At 33.5% G+C, this 11,438-nt stretch overlaps 1 protein-coding gene across 2 annotated transcripts; it reads right to left on the bottom strand.

Moving 5' to 3' along the window:
* Positions 1-8,701: 8,701 nt before the first annotated feature.
* LOC127097905 (glutathione S-transferase L3) lies at positions 8,702-10,719 on the bottom strand. 2 transcript variants are annotated; one of them, XM_051036391.1, is made up of 10 exons: positions 10,557-10,719; positions 10,405-10,470; positions 10,271-10,331; positions 10,062-10,130; positions 9,873-9,971; positions 9,695-9,797; positions 9,529-9,605; positions 9,291-9,398; positions 9,041-9,121; positions 8,702-8,952 (listed from the first exon to the last, which is right to left on the bottom strand). In XM_051036391.1, the coding sequence occupies exons 1-10, from the start codon at positions 10,565-10,567 to the stop codon at positions 8,941-8,943; spliced, it is 687 nt and encodes a 228-aa protein (XP_050892348.1). In that variant the 5' UTR covers positions 10,568-10,719; the 3' UTR covers positions 8,702-8,940. The 2 variants fall into 2 exon arrangements, with proteins under 2 accessions (XP_050892348.1, XP_050892347.1); XM_051036390.1 differs by having other exon boundaries at positions 10,044-10,130; positions 10,557-10,717.
* Positions 10,720-11,438: the final 719 nt, after the last annotated feature.

The following is an 11,438-nucleotide window of genomic DNA, read 5'->3' as shown; positions in this document are numbered from 1 at the left end:
GATTTGAAGCTTTCTTGGACATGTAATTTTGAGGAGAATGACTTTCCATTTTGGGCAGGTGAAAATTACAGGTCATTACTATTTTGGGAAACTTTTTGCCTGACCTCAAATCCTTCACTGTGGATGTTTGACATGTTATATGAGGCTTGTATGGACATGAATGAGACCTTTCCAACCATCTCACACCTTCAAATTCCTGATTAAATGCACAGTTGACCACAGTTGACTTTGCTAGGGTTTTGGTTGACTGAGCCATGCTTTGATGAATTTCAAGCCTCTTTCTTTTGAGATCTTGATTCCAAATGATGTCACAACTCATATGAACTTCTTATGAATGATCATGGTGCCCAAATTCTTCAAGAATGGTCACCATCCATTGCTCAATGAATGATTTGACTGTTTTGACCTAGTTTGCTTCATCTGCAAGAAACCAGGTTAGATGACAATATTTTTGTACTTTTGGTTAGTAAACAAATGAAAAGCAATGATATACAAATGCTAAACATGCTTGGTGATCAAGAACCACACTCACAAGGTACCCACCCACTAGGAGGGCAAGCAAAGGTGCACAATGATCCTTGAGGCAATGAATGATATGATATGATGCCTGGAGGCCATGAGGGATCTTAGGGACAAAATTGGGGTCTTACAACCTTCTTTATATAAGAAATTATTTTCCTAAAAAAGGAAACAATTCATGGATTACGTACCTAAAACATGTTTTCATGGTGTAACTTGATATTCGAAGGGTAGTGGTTATTACTAGATCCAAGCTTTTCATCTATTGGATATGCTAAACTCTAGAAATAGATTCAGGTCCAATATTTGTATGAACCATCGAAGCTTAATGCTATTGTATTTGTTAGTAGACTAAGATATCATCTATTAGATAATACGATTGATCTTTCATTGTTGACTCAGACACGAGTTGCATGAGAGTGATGAGCGTAATATTAATAGCTGATTAGAATTGTATATCACTTATTACAATCATACCTTAGGATAGGTTGATGAAATCTAACCCTAACAAGTTTTCTCAACTGTTAAACACTAAAGTTCATTTTAGTTTCTGTTATTTTATTTTTCGTCATTACATTATTCACAAATAATCAAACATTTAATAAACCATTCTTAAAGCCATAGAAAATATTGAATGGTATTTGATACACAACCAGTCTCTATGGAGACGATAAAAATATATACTTGTTACTGAGTTGAAATAGTGTTCAAGAGAAAACCAGTAGTAACAGAAAAAGAAGAGGAAATCAAATGCTCGTCTTGTTGAAAAAAGGTACTCACATCAGAAGTGGACTGGCTATGATGAGATTTTCTCTTCACTCATCGGACATACTTTTATCAGGGTCGTGTTGGGCTTGTTAGCCTGTTGAGACGTTCATTTAGAGCAGATGAATATGAAGACAATTTTCTTAACAATAATATAGATGAGAAAAATTACATGGAACAACAAGAGGGGTTTAGTGACACTTGACATGGTAAACTAGTTTGTAAATTGAAGAGGTTTTTCTATGATTCAAAGAAGTCTCCAAGGTAATGGTACGTCACATTGGTTCATACATGCTTCAGATTGGCTACAAAAGATGTGAGTATGGTTGTTGTGTTTATGTTAAGAGCCTTAATGATGACTTTTTTGTTTTCATGTTATTGTTTATTGATGATATTTTGATTGTTGTAAATATTTAAATGATGTAAATGAATTTAAAATCATGTCGGAAAAGGAGTTTGGCATGAAAGACTTATGTGTTGCTAAAAATATTATGTTGATAATACAACTCTTTATGTCAAAGCACCATTTCGACAGAGTCTGTTGTTGTTGAAATGCTCTGCGCATAAATTGTATAGTTATCAAAATGTCAAAGAAGTGTGTCTTTGACGGAAATTAATACTTATCTTTATTTTGTGCTTTAGCTGAGTTAGGTTAGTTGGATATTTCTTGGTGTGCAAGCAGTCTCTGAAGGGTAAGAATTATGATAATTTGTGTAAGCAGATGAAGATCGTATTCTATTATCAAACATGTAGGATCTTGTGAAGGAAGGAGTAACACCACTTGCAGAAAACGCGATAGATATAGAAAAAGTTGCGCATAAATAATTGAAGAAGAAAGATTATAAAGCTCTCTTTATAATTCATCAATGTGTTGATCCATATAATTTCGAAAATCTAAGTGATGTTGAATCAGCGAAAGAAGCATGGGAAAATTTTCATAAATTGTTTGGAGGCGTTGAGAAGGTGAAAGAAGTGAGGTTATAGACTCACAAAAGAACGTATGAATTTCTTCATATGGAAGAAGGTGAAAGCATAACTAATTTTTTCACTAGTTTTACAAAACGGGTGAATCAAATCAAGGTATATTAAGAAGTGTTGACATCAAGATCAGTTGTCGCAAAGATCTTGAGGTCATTGGCTCCAAAATTCGATCATGTGATAGTAGCCATAGAAGAACCGAAAGACTTTTCAATAATGAAAAAGTAAGAGCTTCAAGGGACACTTGAATCTCATGAACAAATAATGGTTCAAAGAGTTAAAAGTAAGTTAAAGAGTGATGTGGCTTTACAGGCGCAATCAGCAAGAGAAAAGAAAGCCAAAGGAAAATGGTCTAACAACAAAGGTAGAAGAGGCTACAAAAATTTGAATGGTTGAGGAAAATAGAAAGAATAAATCCGAAGGTATTAGTGATGTTCTAATTATAAGGAAATATGGGAAAATGTCAGTAATTTCCAATGTATTGTATATACCATGCATGAAAAGTAATTTGTTGAGCATAGGGCAGTTGGTCGAAAAAATTACAAAGTTTCAATTGAAGACAAGATGATGAGAGTTCTCGACCCAAGTGGAAAGTTAATATTGAAGGATCCCATGTCTAAGAATAGAACCTTCAAGATTGAACTTAATGTGATAGAGCACAAGTGCCTTGCAACTGCATTTAGCAGGGATGAATGGATATGTCACTATAGACTTGACCATCTCAACTTCAAAGACATCATAGATTGGAAAAGAAGAAATATGGTTTCAGGTTTACTAGAAATCGACATTCTAAATGAAGTGTGTGAAGAATGTATGCAGGAAAAGCAACACTAGAACAACTTCAACAAGGATGCATGAAGCAAGTCGAAGGCAATTCTTGAAATCATGTACTCTGATGTATGTGGCCATATCCAGGTAGATTTGATTGGAGGTAACAGATACTTTGTCACATTCATAGATGATGTTAGTAAAAAATTATGGACTTACCTGATCAAGAATAAAAGTGAAGTGATTGAGGTATTTGCCAAGTTTAAATCTATGGTTAAGAGACAAAGTGGTTGAAAGCTCAAGATTCTGAGGACTGATGGTGGTAGAGGATGTTGGTGTAAGCCCTAGAGACCAACACATTTTGGTACTTGTATCGAACAATAAAAGGCATTCTCTTTATTATGGTTGATTAATAAAGTCCCTGGAATAGATAGTCTATTTAATGTATTAAGTGTGACTTAATCATGAGAACACATTAAACATAAGGACACTATTCCTAAAGTATCCGTAGTCGAGCTTTAGTGTGAAGTGGGATAACATTAAAGCATTAAGACTATTATGTTTGTAGACTGATGATCACATCTCATGGATCATGGATAAAGAGTTATCAAGTCTTAAACATAGGTATGAATATTAGAAGTAATATTTATACCGGATTGACCCGCTATGAGAATACTATATAGAAAGTTATGCAAAGTGTCATAAGTTATTCTCATGGTGATAATAGTGTATTCCACTCTCCGACCTGAAACCACTATGGATCCTAGATGTAGAGTCGAGTGCTTTATTGCTGATCCAACGTTGTCCGTAACTGGATAACCATAAAGACAGTTGATGGGTACTCCACAAAGCATGCTGAGGGACATGAGTGACCTAGATGGAATTTGCCCATCCTGCATAACAGGATAAATGTCTATGGGCCCAATATTGAACTGGACAAGGATGACACGGTCTATGCCTTGTGTTCAATATAGACATAAGGGCAAAAGGGTAATTATACACATCAGTATTATCACAGAAGGAATTGTCAGATCACATGACATTTTCGTGTCTTGGGTAGCAGTGATGTGTTGCTAGATACCGCTCACTGTTTATTATATTAAATGCGTGATTTAAGATAATTGCCAACGTCACGAAAACCTACAGGGTCACACACAAAGGACGGATTGATGAGAGATAGAGTAACTAAGGAATACCGTAAGGTACGGTGCCCTTAAGTGAATTATAGAACATCGTAAGGTATGGTGTACTTGAGTAGAATACGAAATATGGTAAGGTACCATGGGCTTAAGTGATTTTGGGCATATTATAAGATATGGGCCAAAATACACTTAAGTGGGCTTTTAGCTTGAAGCCCACACAAGTGGTTCTATAAATAGAACCCTTGTGCAGAAGCAAAAATTTTGCGGTTGCATTCTTTTCGTTTTCACTCTCTCTCTCTCTCTCACTCAAAGCCTTCATTCGTACCAGCTAGCACTGAGATTGAAGGAAACCGTTCGTGTGGACTGAGTAGAGACGTTGTCATCGTTCAACGTTCGTGATCGTTTCGTGGATCTGCATCAAAGGGTTTTGATCGTCACAAGAGATCTGCACCAAAGGTTTCAACCGTCACAAGAGGTAAATACTCTATCACTGATCATGACCATTCGTAAGGATCTCTAAAGGAGAAAATTTTAATTTCCGCTGCGCTTTGGGTCGTAATTCTCCTTCAGAGGATATGTATCGAAAGACTTCGATACATTATACGAGAAAGAAGGGATTGTGCATGAGGTGGTGTGACACTACACTCCACAACAAAATGGAACAACTGAAAGGAAGAATAAAACCATTATAAATATGGTTAGAAATATGTTGAAAGGCAAGCATTTACCCAAAGATTTATGGGGAGAAGTTATGTCGAGTGCAACATACATCTTGAACAGATGTTCAATGAAAATGCTAGAAGGAATCACTCCAAAAGAATGTTGGTATGGTGTCAAGCCTAGCTTAAGTCATTTGAAAGTATTTGGATCTATAACACATAGTCATGTGCCTGATCAGTTAAGAATAAAACTTGATGATAAGTCGAGTCAAATGATTCTAATAGGATATCATTCGATTATGGATACAAGTTGTTCGACCTAGTGAACAACTAAGTAGTGATCATCTGGGACCTGATCATATATGAGCTTAAGGAATGGGATTGGACTAAAAATGTAAAAAAGGATTCAGTGAGAATCTTATGTGAAAAATCGACAAGTGAAGTTGAAAGAGAAGTTCGACAAGAAGAATTCATGGGTCAAGCAAGCACAAGAAGACCTAAAAGAAAAAGATACATGCCTACAAGGTTGCATAATTGTGTGATTACATCAGATAGGGTGGCAATGATGAAGGTAAGCTGGCACACTATGCTTTCTATGCAGATGTTGAATCGGTCAATGCACCTGAGGCATTGAAGGATTCAAAGTGGATGAAAGCGATAAATGAGGAGTTAAAGTCCATCGAAGTCACAACACTTTGTCACTTGTCGAAGTGCCTTAAGGAAAGAAGGAAATTGATGTAAAGTGGGTATACGAGGTAAATTGAAATCTCAAAGGAGAAGTAATTTGACACAAGGCAAGACTTGTGGAAAAAGTATTTCTTCAGAAAGAAGGAATCGACTACGACAAATTCTTTGCACATGTTGTTACGATCAAAACAATTAGGTTGGTTGTTGGTCTAGCAAACATGAACAACTGACATATGTGTCAGATGGATGTGAAATATGCATTCCTAAATGGCCCCTTAGATGAAGAATTTTATGTTACACAACTAGTTGGGTTTGTGAAACAAGACTAAGAAAGAAAAGTATAGAGGCTGCATAAATCCATGTATTGACTCAAACAAGCTCCAAGAGCTTGGAATAAGAAAATAGATAGTTTCCTAAGGGAGATGGAATATTTAAAGTGCACAACTGAACATGGAGTATATGTAAGAAGAAGTAAGAGTGAATTTCTTATGTCTCTATGTTGATGACTTGTTAATAACAGGTAGCTGCAAGAAATAGATCGAAGACTTCAAAGATGATCTTAGCAAGGAGTTTAAAATGTACGATCTGGGAAACATTTCTTAATTCCTTGGTATCGAATTCTACAAGAGTATTAGAGGCTTGATGATGCATCAAAGAAGTTATGCAAATGAAATACTCAAAAGATTTGAGATGGAAGACTGCAATACAACTTCGACACCTGTTGAACCAAGACCGCAACTGTAAAAAAACTCATATGAAGAAGATGTCGATCCAACACAACACAAAATACTTATTGGGTCATTAAGATACATTTGTAACATAAGGTATTATCTAACATAAAATGTAGGTATGATGAGTAGGTTCATGCAGAAGCCAAAGGTATCTAGCAACGACGAAGAAGATACTAAGATATCTCAAAAGAACTCTCGAGTATGGTATTTTTTTTCCTGCATCTGATGAAAGAAAAGAATGCAAGCTAGTGGGTCACACTGACTCAGGTTGGTGTAGTGGTGTTGAGGATAGAAAATCCACAATTGATTATGTGTTTATGCTAGGTGGTGCATCAGTTGCTTGGAGCTCAAGAAAAGAACCAGTAGTAGCATTGTCGTCGCGTGAAGCATATTACATAGTTGCTTCCCTCTGTGCATGTCAAGCAACGTGGATGGTAAATTTGGTCGAAGAAATTACAAGGAAGAATTATGGAGCAATTACCCTGAATATTGACATCATGTCTGCTATCAATCTGGCAAAGAATCTGATAGCACATGGAAGAAGCAAACACATAGAAATGAGGTTCCATTATCTTTGAGAGAAAGTAGTAAATGGAAAGCTGAACTTGTAATAGTGCAGAACTGAGAATCAGATTGAAGACATCATGATGAAAGGTGTGCATGTCAAAGGGTTTAAAAGACTAAGAACAATTATGAATGTAGATATCTTAGGCACAATGAATTAGTGGTGTGTTGATAATATAATTCTTTGTGTCAAAACACCGTTTTGATAGAGTCTGTTGCGGTTGAAATGCTTTGTGTAGAAATTGTATAATTGTCGAAATTTCAAAGAAGCGTGTCTTCGACAGAAATTAAGACTTAGTTTTATTTTGTGTTTTACCTGAGTTATGTTAGTTAGAGATTTCTGGGTGTGCAAACAATCTCAACCTATAAATAGGCAGGTACTCTATCATTGTAAAAAATCAGTTACATAGAGAAAATAGTGAATAAAACTTCAGTATTAAGATAGAGAGGAACTTTGCAGAAATATTCTCCCTCTTCCACTTTTCTCTAAAACCCTAATTTCTCTTTTCTTCCCCAATTTATCTTTTCCTCTCTTATCAAATAACCATTGCACAATGGAATCATCTTGCAACCAAGGTGTGATTGATTCGTTCGAGTGAAGAGTGAAGAACAAGAAGCGAAATCAATCAGAAGAATTGATTCTTGTTCATCAAAATTGATTCGAAATTCTCTAAGAGTTAGTTGTAATTCCAACATCAGAAATTTTTCGAAAATACAACGTATTATTGGTATGAAAATTTATAGGAATAAGAGTGCTAGAACATTATGCCTCTCTCAAAACAGTTATGTTGAAAAGATGTTGACAAGTTTGACATGAGTAATTCAAAGGTTGTGAGTACTCCATTAGCGAATCACTTTAAACTTTCATTGGATCAATGTCCAAAGGAAAATGCAAAAGTTGATGATATGTCAAAGGTTCCTTATGTCAGTGTTGTTGGTTGTTTAATGTATGTTATTATCTGCACTTTATCAAATTTGGCACAAGTTGTAAGTCACGATTGTAAGTTTGTGTCCAAATCGAGAAATCATAATTGCATTTGGACCAAACTAATTATCAATGACAAGTTCAGACATTGCTTGAACTTGCTACATGTTTCTCAGTGTTAAGTAGGAGGTGCATCTTTTCGGTTGCCAGAATGAGGTCCTCTTGTAAAAAAAATTCATAGGGGTTTGATATTCGTCAAGATGGAAATTATTGAGTATGACTCATATTATAGATATTATTATAAGTATTATTAAGTATAACTCACATTATTATGGAGACTATTATAGATATTATTGAGTATGACTTATATTATGGAAATTATTATGGATAAGTATTTGAGAGTGTGGGGCTTTAGAGATATTGTAAACTAAACTCTATTATATGTATTACTCGTAAGAGTGTGGGGGCTTTAGAGATATTGTAAACTAGACTCTATTATTATATGTATTACTTGTAACATTGTAACTCTAATAAATCCTAATTTATTAGATAAAAATAAAAGAAAATATAGTTGCTTTATAATCAGATAGCTAGACATCATTGTCCAAATTTGTAGTTCTAATAGATATAACTTTATGGAGCAAAATAGTAATAGAAAAACTTACTGGAGTATTGAATAAACTTCCCAAGCTCAAGATCTGAATCAAACAGTTGATTGGCTCCTCAATTTTGGTAGACTTCTATGAAACTTTTTTATGTTTGGTTACAAAGTATACTGAATTTTATGTCTGGTGACTTGAATTTTGTGTTTCCTTAAAGCCACTAAACAACCACAACCCACCGATTAAGAACTTATAAATGCTTTTTAAATCTAAGATAAACATAATCAATAAGTATTGTTTAAAATGCTCTGCTCACAACATACACGACCCATGTGCAAAATTTTAACATAATAAATCAAGGTTGACAAGTATCAAAGTTTATTAAGTATTATTACCAACATAGAATAACAACATATTCTGATCAGTGATCACAAAGCTGGTACACAATCATTATTACAACACCAAACAAGCAAGATGGAAATTGAAACATAACCATGGCATTAATCTATATAGCACCAATATTCTGCTGAAGATGCGTCCCACTAATTCAAACGATGCTTTATTGGAGTATCTCAGATGAAGGCTGCTGCAATTCAATTTTCACTGTTGAGGCTGCACAGTAGAAATGCAAAAGTTTGAACCATGTAACAAAGAAAACATTCAAAATCCAATCAGAATTGTTCAAAATCAAATGTAGTACCAGAAAACGTTTCTTGTAAGTATCAACAGTTTCTTGAGGATTCACTTTTGTCTCTGTATAAGCATCAATCTTGTTCAGCTCCTACAAAAAGAAACATTTCCATTCACAGATGAGTTTCTCTTATGTCTAAAGAGATAGTAATCCTGCTTCTTTTTAAAATGCATTATTGTCTGGCATTACTTGATAAACTAATGAAGAAATTTTCGTAATCAAGATAAGAAATTCTATACAATCGGTTCTTCTAGCGTACCTCGATCCATGCTGCAAGTTTAGGTCTTCCTTCTGTTATGTCATACTTGAACAACTCAGGAAGGATAATGTGGAATCTCTCAACGAACGGAACATACGCAATATCCACCTATCATCACAAGAATTTACAAATTATATATGAATGGAAAGTCATTAGTATTATCCGTAGTCTACCTAAAATGCTTTAAATTTAAAATGAAAATGAAAATTTCAAGACCATTGATTTGATTTAAACTCACCAAACTGAATTGACCAAGAAGGAAGGGGCCATCATCAAATTTACCAAGGGCATTCTCCAAGTATTCAAAAGCAGAACCTGATTCAAAATAACCAATTTAAGTATCTAATTTACATTTGTATAAAAAGATAAAAACTTTCCTCAATTTATAAACTTAAAATACTCACCGGCTTGTTGCACAGTATCCCCTTTCAACGATCCGTACAAATCTTTGAGAAAGGTATCCAGATGGGATAACAACTGCTCAGCAAACTCTTTTTTGGCAGGATCCTACAAAAATTTATAATAAAAATCAATTTTAATGATAAAGAGAATTAATTAATGTTTTGAATTATAATAACTTACATTGGGAGAGAGTGGTGCTCCTTCAAAGTTGGCATCAACATATTTAACTAAATCAAGGCTTTCTCCCAATACCTTGCCATTGTGCTCCAAAGATGGCACCTATATTAATATCAAATCAAACTTCACCACCAACCTAACCTAAAATTCAATATAATAACAAAAATAACAAACCTTATTTTCAGGATAAACCTTTTCTTTATACCATGCAGGCCTGTCTTGCAGGTCAATAGGAACCAATTCGATCTTGTCTTCTAGTCCCTATAGTTCAATCACAACAAATACAATAAAAAAAATTAGTGACAAGAGACTGAAAATAAATAAATAAATAAATAAAATAAAAAAATGTGAACTGAATTTGGAATATGCAAATGATAGAATAGAAACTGGAAAGAAAGAACCTTGTAATTTCTAGTGATCCATACACGTTGTGCAAAGGGGCAAGTATAACTGATGTACAGCCTAAAGGTAAAATAAAATAAGAAGATGAAAATAAAATTAGAAAATAGTAGCGAAGTAATTAAGGTGAAAAAACCTGGTGGTTCCGTCGAAAAGAGGAGGTGGCTCCGAAGTTGAAGTTAGCGGAGGAGGACGAACGGTGCTAAGAAAATTGAAAGGAAGAAGAAGAGAGTTAGTTACAGATTGGAAGAAAATTCAGGAAACAAAAGAATTTTGATTGATTCATACGTAGTGGCCATTGATTTGATATGATGAATGAGAATGCAGTGTTGGTTTGTTTGCGTTGAATAAAGTGAATTAGTGTTGAATTTATAGCACAGGATTTTATATTGTGGTGTCAGCGATGACGGTTGGGTTGGTGTATGAAAATTCTAGAAACTTTGAAATTATTGCAGGAATAAGCAAATGAAAAAGTTTGACAGATTGATGTTTACGTTTGTGGACACTAATCTGAAGTGGAAATATGTCTACATTCATGCAAGAGACCCTGCTGTATTAATTAGGAAAATGCACGTATAGTATTATTCTCGTCTTTATCGATATTAAGTCTATTTTCTCAAATCTCATTTATGAACAATTTTTTTTTGTTGAAATTTATTGTATTTAGTTTATAAATATATCAAATATTTAATGTGTTTATCAAGATTCTTTATTTATATATGAGAATAAAGAGAGTATGATAATATAAACTTTTTTCTATATTCATAACTTAAATAATTTCTCAGACCATTTTATAGGAAATAATTTATATTTTAAATTATTATTAGGAATAAAAATTTAATTTTTAAATTTATTGAAAATAGATGTATCTAACCTTTATATTAATTAGATATGTCAAGTATTTAATAAAAAAAATTTAAAAAAATTCTTATATTATGATTAGAATAATATTTTTTTAAAATAACTAATATATCAAGCAAATACATTAATTATTTAAAGAATAAAAAAATAAATTATTCATTATAAAATAGATCAAAAAAATATTAAAAAAATGTTTTTTAAGTTTCTTAAGAAATTGTTGTATTTGATTTATATTTAAAATTAAATACAACAATTATTTTATAAACCTAAAAATTATCATTACATTTTAAAAAATTTAAATCATCTTAT

Source organism: Lathyrus oleraceus, chromosome 6, assembly GCF_024323335.1.
Source record: "Lathyrus oleraceus cultivar Zhongwan6 chromosome 6, CAAS_Psat_ZW6_1.0, whole genome shotgun sequence".
Taxonomy (NCBI): Eukaryota; Viridiplantae; Streptophyta; class Magnoliopsida; order Fabales; family Fabaceae; genus Lathyrus; species Lathyrus oleraceus.
The sequence above is the reverse complement of the archived record's forward strand: the minus strand, read 5'-3'. Positions and strand labels throughout refer to the sequence as shown.

Excerpts from the sequence above, each read along its gene's own strand:
- LOC127097905 (XM_051036390.1), bottom strand. Across the intron at positions 10,332-10,404 it reads CTTTTCGACGGAACCACCAG|GCTGTACATCAGTTATACTT; the intron begins GTTTTTTCACCT and ends TTTTACCTTTAG. Across the intron at positions 9,798-9,872 it reads GAGCACCACTCTCTCCCAAT|GATCCTGCCAAAAAAGAGTT; the intron begins GTAAGTTATTAT and ends AAATTTTTGTAG.